Raw genomic sequence first — 26,910 nt, forward strand, 5'->3', positions numbered from 1 at the left:
TATTGTTATGGGCTGAATCATGCCCGGCCCTATATTCGTGTTGAAGTGCTAACGACCAGTGCTCATAATGTGACTCTTTATAGGTAGGATCTATAAAGAGGGAATTAAATTAAACTGAAGTCGTTAGGGTGGATCCTAACGCCATCTGACTGGTTTTCTTGAACAGGAGGTGAGGACTCGGACATGGAAAGGGACCCTTTGGAGACACGGGGAGAAGATGGCCATCGGCGAGCAGAGGAGGGAGGCCTCGGAAAACACGATCCCGCTGACACTTTGATCCTAGACTTCAGACTCCCACGTTGCAAGAAAAAAAAATTGTATTGTGGTGCTTTGCCACAGCGGCTCTAGCAAACTGATACAGTGGCAAGAGACTGAGGTTCGAGAGAAGCAAGGACATCCACTCTCAGAACTTTCAGTCGTATTTCTGGAGGCGCTCATTTGCGCAACCAATAAAATCAAAAATCAATAACGATAGTTAACTTGGAAAGGAAGAAGTAACTGCCTTTATGTATGTTTCATTATGCTAAGTGAAAGGAAGAAGATATAAAAGACCATCTGCTGTAGGACTCCATTTATGTGACGCCATGGAATAGACACAAGTTCATTGTAGGCACAGAAAACAGGGCTAAAGGTACGTTACAAAAGGACTCGAGGGATTTTGGGGGGTGAAGGAACTGCTGTTCCTCTTGATTGTGATAACAGTGACATGGTGACCTGTTTGTCAAAACTCAAAGAATTGTACACCAAAGTGGTGCAGAATTGGCAAACCTCCATAAATGTGGCTTTAAAATGAATCAGAATTTTTTAAAAATGCAATGTGGACTTGCAGAAAGAAAAAGTCGATGTGCAACAGCAGCAGAGAGGTTCAAGACAGTGCAAAGCTGAGCTGTCAAAAGCTGTCCCTGTGGGTGGGGTTGTATCCTTGTTGACCATGACATTTCCTGGGAAGCTAGACTTCCGGGGAAACAGGCTCCTCCCCTCACAAGGCCATAGAGGGACTGGGGAGCCTGAGCTCTGGAGGATGGTGTTGGTAGGCCCAGCCATTCCCGTTAGGGACAGTCAGCTCCTCCTAAAACATAGTAAAACGTCAGGGACTGAAATGGGTGGGCAAGGAGGGTCAGCCTATGACATTCAGAAATCACATTCAGCAGCTGGTTTAACGTTTTTCTTCACTGCGTTGTAACTTCACCTCACTATCCGAAGCCTCTGGCAGAGTCTGGTTAGGTGTGCAGGCCTGGTCTTCACTGTGCCTCGGAGAGCTGGGCACGCCTGGGTCTGCCCTTGCGTTGAAGGAAGAAGAACAGAGAGCAACACTGAGGTCAGGGATCTCACTTTGATCTCGGCGCCCGCTGCCATCAGAATGGTGATTAAGACCCAAGTGCCTAGTAAATGAAGACTTCAGTGAAAGCTGCTCTTCTCGGGAGTGTAACAAAACAGTCTCAGTGTAATTAAGCAAACTAGAGAACAACGCCCCTGCCCCCGCAATTTTCATGCTGTATGTAGACACGTAGCATGATTCACATGAGATACAAGTGTCCAGGGAAGGAAAAAGGCACCAAGATGATGTTTGTGAATCCTGCAGGAGAAGCATAAATCAGCCCGCTCAGATGTCACAAACTCTCCCTCGAGAATCCACATGTCGGATTTCCCTTCTGCAGGGTTCGCAGCTGGTGGAAGGCCGGCTCACACCACTAGTGACGGCAGCATTAGAGCCAGCCAGTTTCTCATCGTCACTTCTTCCTCGTTTATCCGGATTCCCAGCTGAAGGGTAGGCGACCCCCGCACAGGGGGGGGCCCTCCCCCACCCAGCTCCAGGTCTGCATCCAGCAGCACCCTTCTCGTCCCTCCGACTCACACAGAAATGTCGCACACTCAGACTGGAGGGTGCCAGCTTCCCCACACGGGCTATTTTGTCTGGCTCCAAAACTTCCCTATTTTAGTGGTAACTTATGTCTTTATTTTCCATGCCTCTCCTGTGTGTTTGTTAGTCCCGAGTCAGCTTTTCCCCTAAGGCGGTCTGATACAACTTCACAGTTTACACTGAAGCCAAGAATAGCCCTGCAAGTGAACCATGAAGCACGCCTCCCTTCGCTCTCCTTAAGAGAATGCTAACACACTTAGGTTACAAGATGGAACGCTACAGTTCACGTGGATGCTGTCAATGTCTCTTTCCTTCACCCACTACCTCCTCCTTGGGAGGCTGATTTGGAGAAGAGCTACCATAGCCTGATTCCTTCCTGTGCCCACGCTGCCCTTGGCTGCCCTGTGCCAGTGGGATGGGCTGAGTTCTTGTCCCACACCCAAGCTTCCGGTTGGAACTCACCCAGCTTCTCCTTCTCTTTCTCGCCAGCCCGCCCCTCAGTGTGATATCTGGAGCTGTACGCAACTCAGGAACCTGCCTGTGGTTTGATTTAATATGGTATGGTATGTATTGTAGCAGAATCAAACATCTCACACTGCGATTAAGATGTGCAAATAAATACATAAATGAATATTTTTTCTCTGTCTTCCTATTTTTTCTCTCTTTTACTCTTTCTTCCTTTTTATTTTTAAGAACTCTGATTTATCCCACAAAACTCTGTCACTAGTTGGTGTATGGGTTTCTGGAGACTTCATTAAACATTCAGACTGATTCAAACAGTCTAATCTAATAATTCAGAATCATTAAATCATGTTCAGTCTGTCTTGGTTCAAATGGCTGGCCTGTCAGTCAGCTTTCTCCTCCTTATTTTTTACTTAGATCTTCAAGTGTATGGGGTTGTGCTCTTTGTAACACTTTGGGGAGATGGTTTCCTTGAATTCATGAGGTGCCCAGTGACCAGGTGGGCAAGGAATCTGGAACCAAGGGCGGCAAAGAACCCCCTCCCCACCCCCACCGGACCATACCCTGTGACCAAGAGTGTTTTGGTTAGGGGACTTTCAAGGCAACCCCTGCTCAGAGCCTCCAATGGGAAGCGGGACAAGGCTGGGACCAGAGGACCCGCCTGATTTCAACACTGCCCACACCCACGGAAGGAAGCTTCCTCCTCTGGGCTGAGGGTCACAGAGAAGAGAACCTGACATGTCACTCACAACCCGTCCTACAGGACAGGAAGAAAAAGGCTGTCCCCTCCATTCTGTAAAATCTGTAATTTATGGCTGAGCCCTGCTCCTTCATATTCTTAAGAAAGACGCCCCTGGCTGGGGTAGCTCAGTGGCTTGAGCGCGGGCTGCGAACCAAAGCATCAAAGGTTCGATTCCCAGCCAGGGCACATGCCTGGGTTGCAGGCCACGGCCTCCAGCAACCGCACATTGATGTTTCTCTCTCTCTCTCTTTCTCCCTCCCTTACCTCTCTAAAATTAAATAAAATCTTTAAAAAAAAAAGAAAGACGCAAAGGTCTGACTGGCAAGCATATTGTCCTGTGTATAGTCCTATTGCGAATGGTAGAAACTGAAAAATAGATCGGTTTCCTTGCATTTCTTTAATAAAAATGCGGTTTATCCCTCTAAAATGAATGTATCAGACAGGTGTCAGCCTGTAGTAGATTACAGGTAATACTGGCCAAATTATTTGCTCCTCCTTTCATTGTGAAGTGGAATTTAATGTCCTTTCCTTTGAAACTGGTCTTAGTAATGTTCTTGACCGAAAGAATGTCATAGAAAAATGATCAGCTGTTTCCCAAACTAAGTCATCAGAATCTTTGTAGTTTTTCCGCCAGGTATGGGTGGATAGATGAATAAGCAAAATATGGCACATGCATACAACGGAATATCACTCAGCCTTAAAAAGGAATGAAATGTTGACACCACGGTAAGGATGAACCTTGAGGACATTTCGCTAAGTGAAAGGAGCCAGATGTGGAAAGACAAATACTGAATGACGCACACTCGTCCGAACCCTCGAGTAGTGAAATTCTCAGAAACAGAAGCAGAATAGTGGTTCCCGGGGGGTGGGGGAGGGGAGACACATAACTTAAGTTATAGAAGATGAAAAAACTCTAGAGGTGGGTGGTGGTGGCAGCTGAACACCAATGCGAATGCGCTTAATGCCACTGAAGAGCACGCTGAAAAGTGGTTAATGCTGTGTAACTGTGTACAAGGTCTGTCCAGAAGGTACCCAGCCACATAATATGAAAATAGACACATTTATTGAAGAAGATACAAGAAAGATTGCACACAGGACAGTGACACCTCAGTCCCCTTCAAAGTAGGCACCTTGGGACCTCACACAGTTCTCACAATCACCATGAGCTCCCCATCCTATTTTTCTGAATCTCATCAAAAGTCTGAATTCTCTTCCCTTTCAAAAGTGATTTTAGTTCTGGGAAGAGCCAGAAGTCGTAGGGCGGCAAATCTGGGCCGTAGTGGGGCTGAGTCAGCTGGGTGATTTGATGTTTCCCCAGAAAGCTTCATGAGACGTGATGCATGAGTGGGTGTGTTGTCGTGATCAAGCTGCCAACCACCAGCTGCCCATAGCTGCTGCCTTCTGAATCATCCGAATAGCTTCCAGAGGAATGTTCAAGCTTAATGCAAAATTGGATGCAAATTCATTGCTCTACTTGCTCAGTCAGTTTGAATGCAGTGGCCACACAGTACACAGGCTCACTCAATAGCACCTACTGCCCCCACTGACGAGTACAGTGAAGTCATCATTGTTCACACATGCGCATTCCAGTCCACTCTCCTTGGCTGCCAGGTTACAGTGATGTTGTGCAAACCATTCTTGTTACATTAACCATGGCTGGACTTGTTCTGGACAGACCTCGTGTAAAAGCACACGAAATCTTTATGTATGAAATTTAATTATATACAAATATATATGTAATATATGTAACATTGAACATACATTGTTTTACGTATATTTGTTATATATGTGTGTACATATGTATGTGTGTGTATGTATATATATATGTATATGAAAGCACATGAAGGAGAGAGAGAGAAAGGATTCACTGCCCAGTTGTGAGGAGTGTGGTTGGCCAACACTGACCAGCTGTAAGCGCCTTCAGGACCCTCCCCTCGGTGTTTGGACCAAGGTCACATTCTTCTCATGGTGCCCCCCAGCCAACGAATTGCTCGAGTCAGTGGTGCGAGTCATTTCCACCCCACGCACAGTTCATCTAACAGGCGGTCTCTGCCACAGAGCTCCTTACTGGGGAGCTCTGGCCCCCCAGAGCTCTGGGACCCAGAGGCTCGCAGTCATGGCCTCTGGTGAGGTTATTCGTTTGATGGTACCCCTGCCCAACATTTCTCTCTCACCTTTTCTCAGGAAGTATTACTCTCTGACAAACCTTTTGCACCCCTAAATCTTTATTTTCTGGGGAGCTTAATCAGCACAATTTCATGAGAAAGGACTTCTTGCTCCCCTGACAAATCTACATAAACTTGAGCCCTCACCCTAATCCTTTCTCTTTCTCCCATTCTACATGATTCTGTTGGTTTTCTTTTTATCTCTAACCACACTTACATAAATTCCTAGTTCATTTATTATTTCTCTTCCTCTAGCCGTGATTCTGTAAGCTCTGATGACAGACGATATTTTCTAGTCCAAATCAGTGAACCTAACTAAACACAGTGGAGCACCTGACATGTGCTAGCCTAGTCACGCGGTAAATATTTGTTTGTGAAGTGCACGCCGCATGAATGAATGCGGTACATGACGTTCCAAGGCCCTCTTCCATCAGAGGGAGGAACTATAGCTTCCTGGGAGGAACAGGGGCTTTGAACACAGGCTTGCACTCAAATTCCTTTCCTGTCCTTGCGTATTACTTACGTTTGCTGCATAACAAACTACCCCAAAACTTGGTGACTTGAAACAACTATTTATTTCACTTAGGATTCTCAGGCTCAGCGAGGTGGCCATGTCAGCTTGTCTGTGCTGGGGGCATCGTTGTTGTGGGTGGTGGTGGTTTGTCTGCTGAGGATGGCCTGGCCTCACTAGTGTGGGCGGGCTCTTGGTGGAGGCAGTGGGACACGTGTTGCCCCTCATCTAGAAAGGTAACCGGTCCCCATGGCAGCATAATTCATGAGGAACGAAAGAGCAAACCCCAGAGTGCAGAACTTTTCACCCTCTGCTTCCCACGTTTGTCTCCCAGACCAACACAAGTCACCTGGCCAACTCATTTAAGGAGAAGTAATCTCCACTTTTTTTTTATGCCCTGAGTGTATCATAATAGTACCTCTTTAAATTTATTGATTTTCAGAGACAGAGAAACATGGATTTATCTTCCGCTTAGCTATGCATTCATTGGTTGATTGTTGCATGTGCTCTGAGCAGGGATCAAACCCGCAACCGTGGCGTACATTGGGATGATACTCCAATCAACTGAGCTACCTGGCCAAGGTTCAGTACTTGGTCTTTGAATGCACATCATCTTACAGATGAAGCAACCGAGACTCAGATAAGCTAAGATCACACAGGTGGAGGTGCTCGTTGCCCTTCCATTACCTTTCACTGGGTTCAGGTGCTCTCTGGCCGCAGGTCGGATATTGAGGCTGCGGTGCCCCCGTTCCAAAGATCAAAGTTCGCCTAGCCCTGCTTCTCCCGAGCCCAGCAGTTCTGCATTTGGCCTCCCCAGAGCGTGTGGCATCCGCCGGGATAACCCCAGGCCCCGCCCACCGCGCGGCCCAACTGCGGCGTCGCGGGCGCGCCCCCCCCCGCTGCGCCTGCGCAGGCGCGGAGGGGACGGGTCGGACGCAGAAATGGCGACCTCCATATTCTGCAACCGGCTCTTGGCCGCCGTGACCCTCAGGAGCCACCCGCCCCGGAGGGCGCTGGGGGCCGCCGCCCAGGTACGGAGCCCAGCCTGCTCGTGCTGGAGGGTCGGTGGGAGGAAGGGCGAGGCGGGAGACTCGGCCCGGTGGGCCAGGTGGGAAGGGATCGGAGGCCCAGCTGACATCGGTGACATTGGCTGACACCGGCTGCCCCGCCGGCTGTGCGGGCGGCCCGCCCGGGACTACGAGCCGGCTCCTGTCTGCGTCGCTGGGCTCCGGCCCTCCGTCCTTGCGGGGCCGGGCGACCAGCTGCCGCTGCTCCCCCAGGCTCGAGGGGGCGGCGGGCGGCCGGGGTGGGGTCCGAGGGCAGGTGCGAGGGCCGGGCGGTCCCTTTTTGCTCTTCCCGGCCCTGCGAGGCGGGCCGAGGCTCTCGCGGCCCCCACTGGGGACGGGGACGTGCCCTTCAGATGCACTCGGTGTTCCCGGGGGGCTGTCGGAGGTGGGGACCGCGGTGCTTGCTGACGGCGCTCCTGGGGCGGGGCGGGGAAGTTCGCTGCTTCCCTCCCGCGGGCGGCCGAGGAGCGCCCGCCCTGTTTGCTCCGATGGCGATGCGATGATGTTTCCCGGGTGACCAGCGGGGGAAGTAAGAAAACAGTGTCTTGTGTCACTTCACTTTTGGATACATTATAGCATCGTGGCCACAGGTTTGGTTTGGTTTGGTTTGGTTTGTAGTGTTTCCTGTGTGCCTGGTACGTGCTGAGCCTTTTGCACGGAGTCTGCTGCTAGGCTTTTCGGCAGCCCCGCGGGGAAGGCCTTACCCTCCGCGCCGCTGATGAAGCCGCGGACGCCGAGAGGATGGGTAGCTTGGGTTAGGTCAGGAACAGGTAAGGTCGGAGCTCAGGTGTAACTCCACAACTGCCTGGCCCCAGAGCTTGTGCGCTTGAATCGGCTCTACAGGTTTTTTTCCCCCCGGCCGTGAGAATTGGCCGATTCTTTTCCATGCTGATACGTTGAAACTTGAGGAAAGGCATGATAGGCTTTGTAAGAAGTAACTCTTCAGATGTGCGGTAAAGGAATTGATTTTGACCCCCCCCCCTTTTTTTTCTTTTAAGAGCTGTTCGTACTTTCAGCCTAGAGGTAGTGATTTACAGGCGTTTGCTTTCTGATAGGAAACATGATGTGATTTGGCCCTGGACTTTCTTATGAATCATAAAGAGTGCTGTCTAGTTTTTAGATGTTTTTATCATAATCATCATTTTTATCCTTTTGGATATTCCTTGTAAGCCTTTGTGTCTCCTTATGGAGGTGCCTGGTGTATTGTCTTGATAACATCTTGTCTTCTACCCTCCCATCAGGTAACGGGGCTGTAGAGTTTGGAAAGGACCTGGGTAGTCTGCCCCTTTGCTTTTGTAGGTGAGGACTTGGAAGTGTAGGGTCCAGGAAATGTTTTCAAAGTCACACGTTCAGTTTGGTACGAAAGGATGAAATGCTTCAGATATTTTTAAAAACCTTTCAAGTGGTATAAAAGCTATCAGCAGTACCTTATGTGTGCTGCTAATTTCTCTGTAAGTATAAGTATTTGCAAGAAACCGTGCAGATACACTGAAGTCTCCCCTTCTCCGTGGGGACAAGCTCCCAGACCCCCCAGTAGATGCCTGAAACCACGGATAGTGACAAACCCTTCAATGCATTGTTTTTCCCTATATATGCGTACCTGTGATAAAGTTAATTTACAAGTTAGGCACAGTAGGATGTGCAGCAGTAACATAGCACGCTGGAACAGTTATGGTGATGTACACATTAGCACGGAGGACAGAGGTAACACGAGGGTGGCTTGCACACAGGTGCTGCAACACACGGCAGTCGATCTGATAGCCACAGTGGCTGCCGAGTGCCTGATGGGCAGGCAGTGTGTGCAGCGAGGATGTACCCGGCAGAGGGATGATTCCCATTCCCTCGGAGAGCAGCCCGCACTCCCGGCAGCTGGGGCAGTGACCGCCGTGGTCCGAGGGAGGACTGGACCGCGCACCGCAACGTCCAGTACAGGCTTTTGAGTCTTGAGTGTGTGAAGGGGTAATGGTGCCAAATCATTTGATCATCACATATCAAGTGCCAGGCTGTTTGTTGGGTGCCGGAGGAATGGTGGAGAAAAGAAAGTTGGGAAGGGTTTTTGGTTTGTTGGGAAAGATAAGATTAGTTTTAGATCCGCCGAATCTGGCCTTGAGACCGGAGACAGAAGTGCTCTGTAGCTCATTGGAGATAGGGCAGTGAAGCTCAGAGGAGAGATGAGAGATGAGGAGGAAACGAGTAAAACGACAAGGGTAACATTTGATATTTATCTGGTAGAGTAGCTTTTAGTTTTATGTTGTGATTCAGGTACTGCACATGTTACATTTTATTGAGCACACCAGGTTTGTTACAGCTACGAAGAACCAAGCACTCCATAGAAACGAAGTATTTTGAGAAGGTGTCTTGAGTGACAATGACTGCCCAGTGCTATCATATGTAAATGTGTCCCCAATCTCTTCAGGTTCTGGGGAGTTCCGGACTGTTCAACAGCCATGGACCCCAAGTGCAGCAGCAGCAGCAAAGGAACCTCTCTCTGCATGAGTACATGAGCATGCAGCTGTTGCAGGATGCCGGGGTCGCCATTCCCAAGGGGCAGGTGGCCAAGTCACCGGACGAAGTTTATGCCATCGCCAAAAAATTAGGTACCGAATTCCAAAACTCACGCCACCTTGACGCGGAACTCTGAGATGTGAACTTTACTTTTGGTTTAATAACAACTTTGAGTTTTTATTTTTATTAATAAAATTAAAACAGTGAATTCTGTTTGCTTAGAAGGCAGGACTTGATGATGGTTGATATTCTAAAATTACTATGAGTATGAGCTCCTATAGTGCGAGTAACCTAAGGACTTCTTACCGTGCGCTAGGAAGCCGAAGTCCGATTTGTAGTCGGACTGCGGTGGATGGGGAGGGAAATGGCGTTTGCTGCCCCGTAGTTTAAAAGGGTGGCTCCTGTGGTGATTCTTCGGGGTCGGTGAAGGATGATCTTAGCCGCTTATGTGACTGTAAAGAGAGGCTCAGTATCTGCACCCCAAACCTTTTTGGATGTTAAAAAATAGGGAGTCAAGGGGAAAGCAGAAAGTTGAGCATTGGAATCCAGACTCCACGGAACGGGGCTTCTTTGTCTGGTGTCGTTCACCAGCATCCCCCCAGCTCACAGGAGAGTCGGAGGGCCTGGTGTTTGGGCAACCAGTAGGTATTGATGGACTAAGAATAATGAATATAAATGAGTTGTATATAATGAACATAAATGAATTATATATAGTGAATATGAGTGAACTAAGAACCTATGTCTATTAGTAGGTTCTTTAATTGATAACAGAAATCTTAATAGCTTTTGTTCATTTGAATTTAATCTCGTAATTAAAATATAAATTTTGACTTTAGAAAATAAGCTGCAGTTTATTTTTTTAATGATTTAATGAGAGAACTTAATAATGAGTAATATACTATGTAATATGTTTTGGTTTTTAGCAGTACTTAAAATTCCACCAATATCTGCCCTGGCTGGTGTGGCTCAGTGGACTGAGTGCCAGCTTCCAAATTGAAGGGTCGCCAGTTTGATTCCCAGTTAGGGCATGTGCCTGGGTTGCAGGCCAGGTCCCCAGTAAGGGGCGTGTGAGAGGCAACCACACATTGATGTTTTTCTTCCACTCTTTCCCCTTCCCTTCCCCTGTCTCTAAAAATTTTTTTTTATAATTAATTAATTAATTCCACCAATATCTTTGTGGGTCAGCATAGTTCATTGCTCTTGTGTGTACCTTTGATTACATGGCTTTAAATGTGCTTTGGTGAAGGCTTTGCTTTTACTAATTTTTCAAGAAAGATACGGAACATTTAGAAATGTTTCAGAAGTTTGAAGTTCCTTCTGTGCCTGTACTTGTTTGTTTCCAGAACAGTCGTTTCTTTCGGAGGTGAGGGCACGCTCGACCACACTGTGGCCGGGGCCACAGACTGCGCTTCCAGACGCGGGTGGTGGCCGGGACTTCCTCGACTTGCAGGCGTGATTTTTCATGTGCCGTTTTTGTTGTTAATCCGAAGCATTAGTTTTAATCTGAAACATTATGTTGATGTTTACCTGAAACATTGGATTCCAAGCAAACTTCTTTTTATTTAGCAAAAGCCTTGTGTAAGTTCACACCAGCTTTGGTGAAGTTTTTGTTCATTGGTGGTGAAGTTTGGTGAAGTTTGAACTTGGACGTGGTAAAAGGTGGACCTCACTGTTACCTTGGAAGCACCGTGCATGAAAGGCTCTAAGGATCAAGGCTGGAAGAAAACTCACGATTGTACATTTTATTTCTATAGTATTGCGTGCAAAGGCTACTTTTTACTAAACGGCCTTGACACACATGACCCAAACGTTAATTTCTAAAGAAGACCCGCTAGGAAAGAAGGAAAACTTGGAAATGTAATTGAGAAAGTTTATGTTTTTCGTATGCTATCCTTGTGTCCCTAAGGATGAATTTCCAACCCTCTGACTTTCTTTTTTTTTTTAATTTCTGTTACTTTAATCTTTTGAGTGATTTTTTTTTGTTTACCAGTTCTTTCCTTCATAATAATGCTGAATGATTTCCATACCAGTAATGTTAACAGGGCCTGATTTATAGATAATGAAGTCAGTAAAAGATGTTTCTTCTTCCAAATTTTATAATTATTATAATTTTTTTTTTTTTGGAAAATTTTCATGTATTTTCTCACTTAGTCTTATTTCACTATTCTATTGGAAAAAAATAATTTGTAGAACTCTCAAAATGAGTAGGATTTATTTGGATGCCAAGCGTTTGTATTCTTTACTCTTTGTAAAAATCTCTAGTGACTCTTAGCTACGGAAGAAAGCAGGTAGGTGTGAGATGCCACGCAACTGGGAGTATTTCTGGCGAGCGCTCCAGGACCGGGGCTCACAGGTGGCGGGGAGCCCCGCGGGGCAGGCGGCATCTCGCCCCCCACAGATGCGCCCTCACCGAGGAGCACCAGGCATGGTGGCTGCGGTGGGCAGTGACTAGACAGGGGCCTCCACGTCTGGGGACAGAAAGCTGCTTCGTGAATGGTGCGCCCAGTAACTACTGTGCAGACGCTGACAGCTCTTGTCTTTCTGAGCCAGTCAGGAGTATTGCAAGGTAGTGATTGTGGGAGTTAATTGCACAGGGTGTGGCATGAGGTACCTTAGAAATACACCTGGTTTGGTCCATCCAACTAGCAAGTCCCGACACTGATTCTGGCTACCTGGCTTCTTGAGTCACCGCAAAATTCATAAAATGCTAATGCACATTTCTTAAAAACTCTTACCTGCCAACGTACTAGGGTAAGTGCATTGCAAGTGCATTGTAAGTGTCACAGACCGTTGATTCCCCTCAGTCCTGTGGGCGCAGGAGAAGCCGAGTCAGCTCGGGGACGAGGCCACTGGGCCCTACGGTGACTTCCTTCTCAGCGAGTCACCAGCATCACAACACACCCCTGTGGGATCTGACCGCACCAGGCGTGGCGCCCCCTTGTGGATTACTGGCTGCTGCGTCTCCTGCTGCCTTCAGGATCCGCTCTTGGTCTCCCACCTTTGGCATTTCACTCATGATGTGTCTCCATGGGGGCCTCTTTGGGTCCCCTTGTTTGGGGCCCCCTGGGCTTCCTGGGCTTCCATATCTCATGCATTGCCAGGTCAGAGGGGTTTCTGTCATATCCTCAAACAGGTTTCCAGTCTCTTGCTTCTCTCTTCTTCTCCTGGTGTCCTCCTGATGCACGTGTTGTTAAGCTCGTTGTGGTCCCAGAGGCCCCCTTAAACCAGCCTCAGTTTGGGGGATTTTTTTTCCTGTTCCGATTGGGTGTGTTCTGCCACCTTGTCTTCCAAATCACTGACGTGGTCCTCTGCCTCACGTAACCCGCTGCTGACTCCCTCTGACGTCCTCTTCGTTCCCGCTGCCGTGCGCCTCGCTTCTCACCAGCCCCTCTCTGTGTCTTCTGTCCCCACGTCTGTGTCTCCTGTGTCTGTGTTCCCTGAGTCCCTCTACTTTCTGTCCCCACGTCTGTGTCTCCTGTGTCTGTGCTCCCTGAGTCCCTCTACTTTCTGTCCCCACGTCTGTGTCTACTGCGTCTGTGCTGAAGTTCTCCCTGAGTCCCTCTACTTCTGGGTGCCCTGAGCAGCCTTATGGCCTGTTTCTACCTCTCACTGGGGTAAAACCCATGCTGCTCGTCTCATGGAAGCATTTCTCTCCCAGGTTCCAAAGACGTTGTGATAAAGGCGCAGGTGCTGGCTGGTGGTAGAGGAAAAGGAACATTCGAAGGTGGCCTCAAAGGAGGAGTGAAGATAGTTTTCTCGTAAGTCACGTTTTTGAAAAAAGGCATCGTTATTAAAGAAGAGAATCATACATTGTAAGAGATTCCCCTCCTTATTGAATTGATGAAGATACTGAAATTTAAATAGTAGATGAAATAAGATTTTAGCTATCATATGCTTTGTTTTTCTCATTTGGAGGAAAAGGAGTTTTGAGTTCTTTTTCTTATTTCAGTCCAGAAGAAGCAAAAGCGGTTTCCTCACAAATGATTGGGAAAAAGTTGTTTACCAAGCAAACAGGAGAAAAGGGCAGAATTTGCAATCAAGTATTGGTTTGTGAGCGAAGATATCCCAGGAGAGAATACTACTTTGCCATAACAATGGAAAGGTCATTTCAAGTGAGTAATTGTCATGATATATTTAGGGTGATTTCAATACATTCAGTTGTAAAACTTGGTTATTAGTTCTGTTTGTGTATGTCATAGCACAATGTTTATTTTTGTGTCATTAAAAAAAATAGCATGGCTGATGCCGTAACATTTAATATATAATATTGTGGTTAAAAAAGCGCTATATAGCTAAGGCCCTGCTGAAATAAAATCCACGGGATTTCTAAATTGTTGGTTTGCTAAGGGCGACTGAAATCACCTCTGGATTCCACAGACTCAGAGAGTGACTTCCAGCAGAGTGAACTATGCCCCCCGAAGGAAGGAATCTGAGCCCAGTGGGAGAGTGTGTCCCTGGCTTCCCCTTTGTCTCTCCCTCCCTGTCGGAGTCTCTGATGGTCTGGCGCTGGTCTCCCTCGATGATGGTGCGGTGGCATCTGGGGAGCTGAAGGGCAGCGTTCGGTGACGCGAGACGAGGTCCCAGGGAGCGCAGCCCTCAGTCCGCGTCCTCTCTTCTCGGAGCCTGAAACGCAGCAGCGCACTTACGGCGTCCGGCGAAGAGAAGGGGTTTGCTTGCGCAGACCGAGCCAGAAAGCACTGCTGGTTCATCGTTTCACACCGCGGGTGTCTGGCCGTCCGCCTGCACTGGTCGAGCTGCAGGGGCCGAGGCTGTGGTAACTGGCTCATGCTCGCTAAGCTGGGTATCCACTCGGATGCCCTGGTGAGGGTTTGCTGAGAGAGAAACTGTAACGGTCCTAAAAGTAGTTTTCTTATATAAAAAAAGCTTTTTAAAAAAGTTATTTTTGGTATTTTTTATAGTGATTTTCATCCCTATAGTTAATTAAATCTCCTAGTAATGTTTGAATATTTTAAAGTATCTTTGTAACTTTCAAGTTTTATAAGAAAGTACCTTATTTTGCTGTGTATGACACACACATTTTTGCCCAAATTTTTTGAGGGGAAAACAAGGATGCACATTATACATGGGTATAATAATGGGATGTAATAATCCCGTGTGTAATGCACACAAAAACGTGGGTGTGCGTTTACACAGCAAAAATACGGTACCTCTTGAGGCGGCACTACGTGGCGGTGAACACCCACTCAGGACATGAGGCGGAGAGCTCGGGCGTCCTCCCCTCTGTGGGTCCCCCGTGTGGCAGAGCTCGGCTATGGGGGTCGTCCTAGCGGTCCCATGAGCGTGACCGTGCACACCACACACGTTTGCAAAAACCGTGCTTTTGCAAATTCACTTCTTTTCACTCTGTTTTTACCTTTTCGTTGGCATCATATATCAACATCTGTCATTTCGTTACTGACCACGTTTTTACTTTCTGTTACGGCCCGAAACGCGGTGTGTGTGCCTGAGCAGTTTGAGACGGGAGCCCGTCCCGTCGCACCATCAGAGCAGCGCGCCGTGGCTGGAGTAGCTGTAGCGAACCGAAAGTGCATCGTTCAAGACACTGCAGCGCACCAGGGAGACTTTATTTAGGATTAGAGCATTAGGGACGAGGTTGGAATTTGAGTTCGTTTTAAGGGTGCGAATAGTCAGAGAACTAGTTCAGTCTCATTAAGGAAAAAAATGTTTTTGTTTCATTTGCAAAATGAAATACAAAAGCTAATACATAATTATAATAATTCAGACTAAAAATTTGATAGTGCTAGTAAAACCATTTGGCCAAAGACATTATCATGTTCTTTGATGCTCTCACATTAGAACACTGGGGAGTGGGTTGGTGTTACTTTTTGGGACATAGTGAATTTTTTTAGAATCCCTGTAGATGGGTCCCTATTAAACAATGAAATAATCAGTCAGTCCTGGCCAGGTGGCTCGGTTGGTTAGAACATCATCCTGAAATGCCAAGGTTGCAGGTTCAATTCCCAGTCATGGCACATACTAGAATCAACCAATGAATGCATAAATAATTGGAACAACAAATTGATGTTTCTCTCCTTCTCTCTCTCTCTTCCTTCCTCTCACTCTAAAATCAATTTTTAAAAATGCACGCTGACATGACAGCTGTCCCATAGAATCTAACAGAATGGTTCTGGATGAAGTTAAGGACAACTAAGTGCCACTAGAGCCATCCTATGGACAAAAAACAAACAAACTCTTTGGCCACCCCAGTATAAGTAGGGTTTGCTACCATCTGCAGTTTTACGCATCTACTGGGGGACTTGGAATGTGTCCCCTGCAAATAAGGGGGTACAGCTGTATTGCAAAAAATGGAGAAAGCCATTTGGAACAGAATACGAATGTCGTGGCCAGACAGCCACTCGCTGAGGAGACGAGTGTGGGGTGCGGCACGCCCCGTGAGAAGGGCCCGTTGGTCAGGCCACAGGGCCTGTGGGGTGGGTCACGGCATCCCTAGGCTGCGCCTTCTCTCCTCCGGGGAAGTGTCTGTTCAAGGTCACCCTCCATTTTTAAGTTAGGCTGTTGGTTTTCTGTTGTTGAGCTGTAGTCCTCTGTATATGCATATTTAGGATATTAATCTCATAAATACACGGTTCGCAGATATTTTTTCCTACTCTGTAGGCTGCCTTTTCATTGTTGTTTTTCTTCTGTTGTGTAGAAGGATCTGTTTGATATAGTACTGCTTATTTTTGCTTTTGTCACTTGTGCTTTGTTGTCTTATCCCAGAAGTTACTGTCAAATCTAATGTCATGAGGCCCTTCCCCAGTGCTTTATATGAGGAGTCTTCATGGTTTCAGGTCCTACGTTTAGGTCCTTAACCCATTCTGGGCTGATTTTTGAATCTGGTGTAAGGTAAAGGTCCCACTTCATTATGTCACTCACGAATGTCCAGTTTCTCCAGCACGTTTGTCGAAGATTCCGCCCTTTAGCCATGGCGTAGTCTTTGGCTCCTCCGTCTGAGACTGACCACGTACGTGAGGGTTTATTGCTGGGCCCTCTATTCTGTCCACCGTTCTGTGTGTCGGCTTGCACGGCGGGACCATGCTCTTTTGATGACTGTAGTTTTGTAACATGTTTTGAAATGAGGAAGTATGAGGCCTCCAGCTTTGTTTTCTTTTTTGAGATTATTTGGGTTATTAAGGGTCCTTTGAGAGTCCATGTGAGTTTTAGGAATTTTTTTTCTATTTTTTAAAAAAAATGAAAATGGAAAAAAGATTGTATTGGGGGAAAAATACCATTGGGATTACAGTATGGATTTCACTGACTTTGTAGATTGCTTTGGGTGACGTTGGACATTTTAACAAAACTAGGTCTCCCGGTCCGTGAACACAGGATGCCTCTCTGTTTGTGTCTGCCTCGGTTTCGCTCAGCAGTGCTTTGTGGTTGTCAGTGGACAAGTCCTCCATTTCCTCGGTTAAGTCTATTCCTCAGATGTTATTCTTTTCTGATGCTGTTGTTAGTGGATCCTTTTCTTAATTTCCTGTTTGGATTTTTTCACTGTTCATGCTATTACATTTGCCCCAGTCTCCCCCTTCTGCCCCCTCCCTCGCCCCTTGTTCCCACAGTCAGGCCCCACGCCGCTGTTCATGTCCATGGGTGCGCACGTCTGTCTTGGCCAGCACGTGTCTGTGGTCTTCTCCCTCACAGTGAGCCCTTGTCCTTTTCACCTTTCACCCTTCTGTGATCTCAGCTGAACATTCATTACAAGGGGGCGCCTGTGCGGGAGACGCTAGGACAAATTCTCAAGCGCGTTTAAAAGTAGGAATGGGGAGTAACAGGCATATAAGTCTGAGAGTGTGCACCAATCCATCTTAACATTTTATTGATGGGTCCAAAATAAAATCTGAATGCTTTGGCTGTTTTTTCTCCCGCTAGGGTCCTGTATTAATAGGAAGTTCTCAGGGAGGTGTCAACATCGAAGAAGTCGCTGCAGAGAATCCTGACTCCATAGTGAAGGAACCCATTGATATCATAGAAGGCATCAAAAAGGAGCAAGCCGTCCGGGTATGTTGTATTCCAGAACGTGTGTAGCTTTTGGTTAGGTGATTATAGTACTTGAAGAAGGAGAGTTAACTTTGTGCAAGTGAAATATTGACAGAACTTAAAAAGTTTTTTTGAGTGTCAGGACATACTAATGTCTTGTTTGGAGTGGAAGCTATTGGAAGTTTCTACAAGAAGTATCCACGCCTGGTGCGGCGACAGTGGTTCCCAACGGCACCACTTTCCCAGGCGTTCACAGTCCCTGACTGGCTCCGGTTCCTTTCCGCCCACGCGTCGTGTGAGCGGGGACGGACGAACCAGCCGAGAGCCGTGGGCTTCCCCTGTGCACGCACACGCGTGGTCGAGCCTGCCCACGGCTTCGCTGGTGGTCAGTGCGGTTCTCGTGAGCGTCTCCACCCCCCCCGCCCCAAGGAAGGCCCACCCGGGCGTGCAGTTGACCGCTCCGTGTGGCCTGAGAGGGGGCCGGCGACCCTTTGGTGTCGGGGGTGACGCCCAGCCCACTGAGCCACGCTGGTCACGGCTCGTTCTTCTTTATTTGAGTTAAGTCCTTAACCAGAAATGGCGTTTCTTAGCTTGATCAGTCACTTCATATACTGGCACTGGACTTTTTGCAAAAACTCACCTTCACCCTCCAAGAACTTGAGATCCCGTCATGAAGGTGGGGTGGGGTGGGGTGCGGCCTGTGACACGGCCTGGAGGGGGAAGCCCTCCCGGGCGCTCCTGAGCGGTGCGGCGGTCGGGGGGACGCAGACGCGGGGTCCACTGCCGGGCTTGTGAGTCAGACCTTCGGGGCGGGGCCCGCGCAGGGGAGCTCTTTCGGGAGCTCTTCGGGCACACGGAGTTAGAGACCTCTGCTCAAGCCTGCGGTGAACTCCTCTGCGGATGAGAAGCTCACACCCTGCATCTCTGGGGGCCCCAGGGCCGGGCAAGAGGAGGTTCGCAGTGGGGAGTATGCAGAGCACAGAGTTCACGCTGGTGTCATCACTCACTGGCTGTCGTGTTTTCCATGCAACCAGCTGCGAGCCGCTGCGACCCCTGTGCCCGTCCGGCGCTCAGTCGAGTGTGGGATGAGTGAGGTGGCACGGGTGTGACTGGGCACGGCCTCCTTGCTTGGTAGATGCTCGGCACAGGTCCCCGACAGGCGACCCAGGGCGACCGAGTGTGCTGGCCACTGTTGGACGCCGCGCGCCCCGTGAGGAGGGTCCGGGTGCAGAGGTCTGTGCGAGCTCTAGTGGCGGCCGCGGCCCCTGCAAACGACCGCACTGGCTCACACAGCAGACGGCCCTCTGACGCGCCGTCGCTGCGTGTGCGCTGGGTGGGTGTCGCACCCCGTGCTAAAGAGACACATTGCTTTCAGCTGGCGCAGAAGATGGGGTTCCCGCACAACACCGTGGATTCTGCGGCGGAAAACATGGTCAGGCTCTACAACCTGTTTCTGAAGTACGACGCGACCATGGTGGAGATCAACCCGATGGTGGAGGACTCCGACGGGGCCGGTAGGCTGTCCTCGCCCGCCCAGCCCTGCCTGGGCGCTTGCCCGCCCCTGGGCGCTCCGCTCGGGAGCTGACCGCGTGCGGACGTGAACGCCTTCCTGTGTACAAGCCTGTTTCCCGATAAGCAGGGCGAGTGTAAACATTCAAGAGGCTCGTCAGAGCAGACCCTTTAAATGTCTTAAGCGCACACCGAGGTCCACAAACGGCCTGGAGCTGCATCGTCCAGCGCGGTGGCCACCGGCTGTGTGCGGCGGTCACAGTTAATCAAAATGACACGAGGTCAGCGTGCCCCTCAGCCACACTGGCCACATTTCAGGGGCCCCGTGGCCACACGCGGGCACCGTGCCGGGCAGCACGCAGACAGAGCGGCAGCTCTGGGGCACGCGCCGGCCTGATCGCCGCGAGCGCTCGGCTGCGGAGACACGGCGGGTCTTCATTTCAGCCACTGGGCATGTGCGGGTGGCCGTCCCTGTGACAGCTTTTCTTCCACACGTGCTGAAAAGGGCAAGACTGAACTATCACGTCTTTCATTTAACATTTTTTTCCTTACGGAGCGCAGCCTAGGAACTCTGTTTCCTAGGGACCCCTCCCAAAGAGTGCCTGAGGCGGAGGACCACCTCCGCTGGCTTCCGGGGGGGTGGGGGGGGCGCCTGCCGTGGCCCTGGGGTCCGCACCCACGGGGCCCGGCGAGGGCTGCTCACTGCCTGCGCTCCGTGCGCTGTGCTCACTCTTCTGCCGGCACGTTGACTTCCTTAGCACTGTGGGTGCACGCACACGCACGCACGCACACCCCTCGCCTGACCTTTAGAACAAATTAACGCCAACTAAAAAAGAAAATATTGACCCACAATTGAAACGTCTCAACAAATAGCTAAGAATAACATAGTTAACAGTCTTTAAACACAAAGCAGTAAAATTAGAAATTAATGTAAGACATCATCCTGTTTTTTAAAATGAATGAGAGTACTTCAGTTCGTGAGTTAATTCAGAAATAATGGAAATGAGAAAATATTTAACACCAAGCAAACGGCAGAGTACGCATGCTCTTTGGAAGGAAGAGTGACCCAGAGTGGTCGGTTTCTTAGTTGATACATAACTTAAATGCAACTAAGAATTTTGAACATGAAAAATGGACCATTACACAGTTCATATGGGAAATAAAAGGATAAAAATTGCCAATATTGTTTTTTCTGTTCAACAGCATTCATTTGCTGTGATGGGTGAACCTGCGCTAAGGCACTGCTTACTGTGAACACGGCATTATAGGGACCCCCACAACTTTCTGACACAGACGAAACAGTGCAAGGAACGCCCACTTACCCCTGCCCCGAACCACCAGTCATTTACGTCCCGCCCTACCTGCGCTGTCACCCTCCTCGTCTCCCTGCACTGTCGGCGCGTGTGCAGATAGGTCCTTAGAGTCACCCGAGCATTAGTGGGAGACACTGTTCTTCGTCACCCCTAGATGGGTTGGTGTCTGAGAACACTCCTTCATGTAACCTCGACACGTTTATCAAAACCAGGGAGTACAACGTTGATCGAGTGCTGTCTAATCCACGATACATGCGCCAGATGGAGACAGGCACCCCAGCAGGGCCTTCCTTCCCACCCCCACTCCTGGTCCCGTGCCCGGGCCAGTGCCACCGTGGGTTTAGGTCACGCCAGCTCCGCGTGACCTCAGAGAGCACCTCAAGTTTGCTTTGTGTCTTGACCTTGACACACATACGGCCCATGTTCTTGTTTTTGTGGAGAGGGGTCGTTTATTTCGTAGACTGTGAAGGTATTTTTTCCTTTTCTTTATCTGTTGTCTAGAATATACATAGAACCAGTAACTTTGAAGGGGTAGTTTCAATTCCAAGCTCTCTTTTTGAAGAAACAGTTTTGAATTCATTGTGAACATAGGTTGAAATACTTTCAATAATGTAGCAGAATGTGTTTTTCCGCTAAACTGAAGAATGTTTGGTTATTGGATGGTTTATTGTATGTGTCTTGAAATTAAGATCTCTTTCTTTTTTTTCCCTTGAAGTGCTCTGCATGGATGCAAAGATCAATTTTGATTCTAATTCCGCTTACCGCCAAAAGGAGATCTTTGCTCTCCAGGACTGGACCCAGGAGGACGAGAGGGACCGAGCCGCGGCGAAGGCGGACATCAACTACATCGGCCTGGACGGGAACATAGGCTGTCTCGGTACCGTGTTCTCGCGCTGAGGGTCCGCTGGCTCAGCTTTCTGAGCTTCACCTTCTTTTTTTAAAGATTTTATTTATTTATTTTTTAGAGAGGGAAGGGAGGGAGATAGAGAAACGTCAATGTGCGGTTGCTGGGGACCGTGGCCTGCGACCCAGGCATGTGCCCTGACTGGGAATGGAACCTGCGATGCTTTGGTTCGCAGCCCGAGCTCAGTCCACTGAGCTACGCCAGCCAGGGCGTGAGCTTCACCTTCTTTGTGCTGTTGCTCACACACACCATTCCCCCCCCCCACCCCCACAGTGAACGGTGCCGGTCTGGCCATGGCCACGATGGACATCATAAAACTCCACGGAGGGACTCCGGCCAACTTCCTGGATGTCGGCGGCGGCGCGACGGTCCATCAAGTGACGGAAGCGTTTAAGCTCATCACTTCCGATAAAAAGGTGAGGGCGGGCTCGGGTTTCAGAGTGCGAGAGGCGAGCTGGCAGAGGCGCCCGGCACCCCGGCTGAGCACTTAAGTGTGAAAGCCCCCCATCGTTTGCGAACACGGGCTGCAGTCAAGCTCAGTCGCGGTCAACCACGGGGAAAGGCGGTTCCCGCTGTGACCCGGCGCCCAAGGTGAGAGGCACCGGGTTGTCGGGTAGTAAGAGCGGCGGTGCCCCGGCACGGGGGTGCGTTCCTGTGAAAACCTGTGAAGCCCGAAAAGAAGAAAATAAAAATCATCTTCAGTTTAGTCCAGAGACAACTTTGGCAGTAACTATTGATGTACAGTGTCTTGATCTGTCTGTGACTCCACCAGAGTGTGGTTCATTCAAAATGAAAAACAGAAAATACTTTCCGTAAAGGACGGGAGAATCGGTGTGGCGGTGCGGGAACCCGGACCCCGCGGGCCGCGGGCTGGCGTGGCGCACAGCGCGGGCCGGTGCGCGCAGGGCGGCGGAGCAGCCCCGGGCCGGCCGGCATGAAGGGCTTGGCGGGTGGGCGGGGGAAGGGAAGGGGGCGGTTGATGAGCGTGAGATGGAGATCTGGCGTGTGGCGTCGCCTTGCTGCGCGCGGTCGGGGTCGTCCTGCTGGCGGACGGCTGTGTTAATGGGGGGCAGGTGCCGGGCACCGGGGGGCCTGCCCGTGTGGGGGGGCAGGTGCCGGGCACCGGGGGCCTGCCCGTGTAGGGGGGCAGGTGCCGGGCACCGGGGGCCTGCCCGTGTCGGGGGGCAGGTGCCGGGCACCGGGGGGCCTGCCCGTGTGGGGGGACAGGTGCCAGGCCCCGGGGGCCTGCCCGTGTGGGGCGGCAGGGAACGGGTACCCGTTCCCAGACGTCAGCAGTGAGACCTACGGGGGGCGGCTCCTCGGTCTGAACGCGGTTCCACGGAACCGACTTGCATCGTGAGGGACAAACCCTGGTGTTTTCTCGGGGAGGAAGGACACACCCTCATTTCCGTGAAACCTGAACCTGCCGAAACCCGCGTCTCGCGCAGGTGCTGGCCATCCTGGTGAACATCTTCGGCGGCATCATGCGGTGTGACGTCATCGCGCAGGGCATCGTCATGGCCGTGAAGGACCTGGAGATCCGAATCCCCATCGTGGTGCGGCTGCAGGGTGAGCGCGGCGCGGCCCCGACCCCCGAACCCCGAACCCCGAACCCCGAAGCCCAGCTGCGCGAACGCCCCGGCTCCCGGGAGCTCCGCTCTTCTCGAGTGCGGCCGTGTCCCCCGGGGAGAGTGTCACGCGACGGGGAACGCCAGAGGCTGGCGCTGAGTTTTCCAGCAGGGGGCAGACTCGTTCGTACTTGCCCTCGGCGCGGTGCGTGCGTGCGTGTGTCTGTCTGTCGCGCCCTGCCCTGAGTCTGAGGTCCTGACTCGCGCTGGGCGGGCGCCGTGCGGCATCGTGGCTGCCGGGGCTCGGCCCCTCCACCGCGCCAAGTGGCCAGCGCGCTCGCGTGCTTCCGTGCCGCGCTGTGCGCGGTGACGGGCGTCTTCACGCCTCTGTGCAGACGTTCAAAACCCCCTTCCTCGCACGATGCTTTTCAGGTACACGCGTGGATGACGCCAAGGCACTGATCGCGGACAGTGGGCTGAAAATTCTCGCCTGCGACGACCTGGACGAAGCTGCTAAAATGGTGAGCGGGCCCCGGTGGCACTGCAGTCGGTTACACGTCACCGACTTCCCGTTCATCTGCAGACTCTCCTCTGCCGTTTGTTCTCCCGGAGGTTGCTGAACAAGCCAGGCTGACGGTCTTGTGGTCTTTCCCACAGTCGGGACAGTCGTGAGTGTGTCCCTGGGGCGTCTTCTCCCGCATTTCCTGCCCACTGGCCGCCCTGGTCTGCCGGTTCGGTCGCGTGGGTTTGGTTTGGGGAGCAAGGAGCAGGAGTGCTTTGCAGCTGGTGCTGTGTCATTCCGCAGGAAGGGTGTGATTACTGTCAGGTCTTCCTGACTGGGTGGCGCTCGCTGGCAGTCACTGGCAGTCACAGCTTAGGCCTAATGGTTTTTCATAAATGCGAAATACCTAAGTTTGATGTCCCAATTCTGTTGTTCTTTATTACACGGAGTGCTTGTGAAAAGTGAAACTCCCTGCTGTCTGCCCCTGTTGGTTACCAGGGGCAGGAAGTAAGCTGTGCGTAGGAAAAGCAGGGCCATTACTTGGTCATTTGCTTCGTTGATGAGTTTGCAGAGTAGTGAGTTCATTCCATTCCGTCCTATGGAAGCGACCCTGGCTTTGTTCTCCTTTTGTTGTGAGGTGCGTGTGGAGTGTGTGCACACAAATGCACACGCACGTGCATGTGCTAGCCTGACCTCGTGGATCTACGTAGGCCTGTTGGATGGGCTCCAGTCCATTTCAGTTGTTTTTACTGATGCTCAAGTGGTCCAGCCTTGGGGCAGTGGGAGCCTCCTCAGGGGGACTCCTGAGTCCTCCCCGCCGGCCCTGTGATGGGCTCCGTGCTTCGACCCGATGCGCCAGGCTCACCTCTGCGCGGTCTGCCCAGACCCGGAGTCAGCCACGTGGTGTTCAGAGATCACGTCTGAGCTCTAAGGGTTCTTACAGCTGCTGGGCCGTTCGTTGTTTCTGGGCTTTTTAAATGGTACGTGTAGGAAGGGATGTTGAAGATACACCCAGGAGAAGTGCGGTAGTACAGGTCTGGTCTTGTCGCCTCTCTCCCCCCAGTGTCACACGGACGCACACAGACGCTCGCTCCCTCTGTCCCTCAGAGCAGGCATGGCAGTTGTGCAGGACAGCGCCGGCGACACGGCTGCCTGCTGGGAGCAGTTCCTCCTGTCCTTGGAGCATTTCTCATCGCTTAAGGGAGTTTAAATAAATGCACGTGAAACAGCTGTGTGTTTTATCCCAGCTTGGTATACAGTTAGTGTCATTCAGAATTTTTCTTTTTAAGGAATTGCTTTCAAAAACAAAACCACCAATTTTTTTTGGTATTATATAAACACTTACTTGGTTCCAGGTGTGGTGGCTGTAGAACAAAGTACATTCAGAGAATCTGATCGCCACACCCACTCCTGATTCCTCCTCCCCACCCCAGGCAGTCCACTTTGCGAGCAGTGTGCACGCACACATGCATGCGTGTGCACTGTCCCTCATCATACGGCCATTACATGCATTTTTCCTCATCTGCCGCACTGCACAGCTTGTCTCGCACACTCCGTCACAGACACACGGATGTTTCCAAAGGAGAACTCTGGGTTCTTCCCACCTGTGTTTGTGGACATTTCCCAGCATGCTTTTGGGGCTGTGTGGGCTAATCAGTGGTGGGCTTTTGGGGTTTGCTGAGCTAATGTCATTTCGTAAGAATGATAAGGGTCTTGGTGTGTCTTCGGGACGACTCTGGGAAAGGACCTGTTAGTAAACAGACTTCACTGTGCTCTAGAGACAGAGGGTCTTATACTCAGTCCTGAGTTTACGTTACGGTCTGAGCAAGGGGGTGGCAGGGAGAAGTGGCTCAGAAAGCCTGTCTGACTTGGAGGGACAGGAGGAGTCTGGCCGGGGCAGTGATCGGATGAGCAGTGAGGTGAGGGTTTGGGATGGACAGGCTGCAGCCGGTCCCTGGAACATGTCAGTTTGCAGCGAGGGCCCGGATCAAGGGAAGCGTTGTGGGCATGGAAGGAGAGGAGGCGAGTCGGTAGGACCCGGACCAGACGGAACAGGAGGTGGATGTGAGCAGCCAACCTGCGCTGGGCCGCGGTCCTCTCCCCCGGGAGACGTGGGAGGCACACAGTGGTGGTGACGCAGTGACCCTGGCCGCTGCGTGCCACGCACTTCTCACGCTTTCCGCGCTGGGCTTTTCTCGGGTACCACCTTCCTGCGGGTGAGTGTGGTGGTGCAGGCTCGTTTTTAGGGATGAGGAAGGGGGCTGGGTGAATTAGCTCACCAGGGTCACACGCCGTAAGCGTCTGAGTGAAGTCTGGAGCCAAGGTGCCTGACTGCCTCTGCCGCCTTCCGCCGGCTCTGTGCGGGAGGAGAGAAGCCGAGTCTGTTGTTCATTTGGGGACATGAGTCCGAGTGACGTGTCTCGCGGTGCCGGCTGGGTGCTCTCAGGCAGATCCCCGCGAGAACACTGGGGTTCAAACTGTGACTGCCAGCTCGCTGGTAGAAAGTAGAACATTAACTCTAGACCCAGACTCCTGTCCCAGCATTGTTAGACTGGACACGTTCTTTTTTAAGAGGCAGACTGATTTATGTGCGGTTTGCGTTGTGAGGTATCCGGCCACCGAAACACTCCGAAACACTGACTGTTTCTGTCTTTAAGAACGACAGACAGCGTAGGCAGGAAAGGGGGTGTGTGCCCACATCAGACGTTCGTTCGGCCCCTTCGGGTGACACCGCCTGTGCAGGCTTCGAGGCGCGGCCGACGGAAAGTGTCAGACCGGGTGCTGATGCCCCTGCGGGTGTGAAGTGGCGGATGTCAGAACAGCCCGCGTTTCAGACGGAAAAGATGGAAAGTGCACTAATTTCACATTGACCAGGAGTCCCGATGTCACATTTTTGTGAAAATAGACAAAGATTTTTTTTATCTTTCAGGTTGTAAAGCTCTCTGAAATAGTGAACTTAGCCAAACAAGCCCAGGTGGATGTGAAGTTCCAGCTGCCAATCTGATCTGACCACACAGTGGACGGCCACCGTGGACAGCGGAAGGTTCCAGCCGGGCTTCATCGTTAAAAATACTGTGTTCTGTTCTTGTTTCTTTTCTGTTCAGTGTGTGGAAATTATAGCGCCATCTAGGCCTGAAAACCTGTACAAGCAGTTGGTCCGCATTTAATCCTGCGGCTGAGAAGGGCTGTCTGCGTCCAGCACGTGCAATGCGGTTCCCCGTCCCCTCAGTCTCTGTCACAGCCGCCCGCGTCCCTTCCACGGGGCGCGTCTGCAGCGGGCCAGCTCCTCGGTGCTGGACACGACACTCTGTGTCAGTGCGTCCTAGGAATAAAGTACACACGACTCCAAAGCTTTATTCTTTAGTGTTAGAATATGGTACCTAATAACGAGCCTCGTTAGTAGAGCAGTGTAATAAAACGATGTTTTATATACGTGTTTATCTTCAACACCAAATACCTAAGCAGATACGCCCGTCACTATTTATAGACGCAGCTTTCAGACACTCCTCAGAATGTTCTTTAAATATCCCAGTGCAGTGACATGACCGTTTGAACGCCGTGGTGACCATCGCGAGCGCCAGTAACGGCCAGTCCGCCTGGCCCCGTGGTGCCGAGAAGAGCCCGTGGGCGCGTGTGCAGTCAAGGCGTGGGTACCAAGCGCGGCAGGCAGAGCTGACGATGTCGATTTAAGTTAATAAAAGCCTCCCCGTGTGACCTGGAGCAGTGTTTTTTTTCCTGAGTCGGCGCGGTAGGAGGCCGAGTGCTGGCTACCGCGCAGAGCGCCCGGGGGAGCCGACTGGCAG

The 26,910-nt window shown here is 50.8% G+C and overlaps 1 protein-coding gene across 1 annotated transcript; it reads left to right on the forward strand.

Moving 5' to 3' along the window:
• The first annotated feature begins 6,630 nt into the window (after window positions 1-6,630).
• Window positions 6,631-26,827, forward strand: SUCLA2 (succinate-CoA ligase ADP-forming subunit beta). The gene is made up of 11 exons (XM_045839124.1): window positions 6,631-6,772; window positions 9,225-9,405; window positions 12,972-13,071; window positions 13,263-13,425; window positions 17,204-17,332; window positions 18,687-18,825; window positions 20,849-21,010; window positions 21,311-21,453; window positions 22,486-22,606; window positions 23,038-23,126; window positions 26,037-26,827. Exons 1-11 carry the CDS (start codon window positions 6,683-6,685, stop codon window positions 26,109-26,111), a joined length of 1,392 nt encoding a protein of 463 aa, XP_045695080.1. The 5' UTR covers window positions 6,631-6,682; the 3' UTR covers window positions 26,112-26,827.
• The last annotated feature ends 83 nt before the right edge of the window (window positions 26,828-26,910 follow it).

Source organism: Phyllostomus hastatus, unplaced genomic scaffold, assembly GCF_019186645.2.
Source record: "Phyllostomus hastatus isolate PE091 unplaced genomic scaffold, TTU_PhHast_1.1 phas_contig_29, whole genome shotgun sequence".
NCBI lineage: Eukaryota > Metazoa > Chordata > Mammalia > Chiroptera > Phyllostomidae > Phyllostomus > Phyllostomus hastatus.

Bases quoted from the DNA above. Each gene is read 5' to 3' on its own strand.
- SUCLA2 (XM_045839124.1), top strand. From the start codon at position 6,683: ATGGCGACCTCCATATTCTGCAACCGGCTCTTGGCCGCCGTGACCCTC. The intron at 13,072-13,262 runs GTAAGTCACGTT...TTCTTATTTCAG, and splicing joins GGAGTGAAGATAGTTTTCTC to TCCAGAAGAAGCAAAAGCGG. The intron at 21,011-21,310 runs GTACCGTGTTCT...CCACCCCCACAG, and splicing joins CGGGAACATAGGCTGTCTCG to TGAACGGTGCCGGTCTGGCC.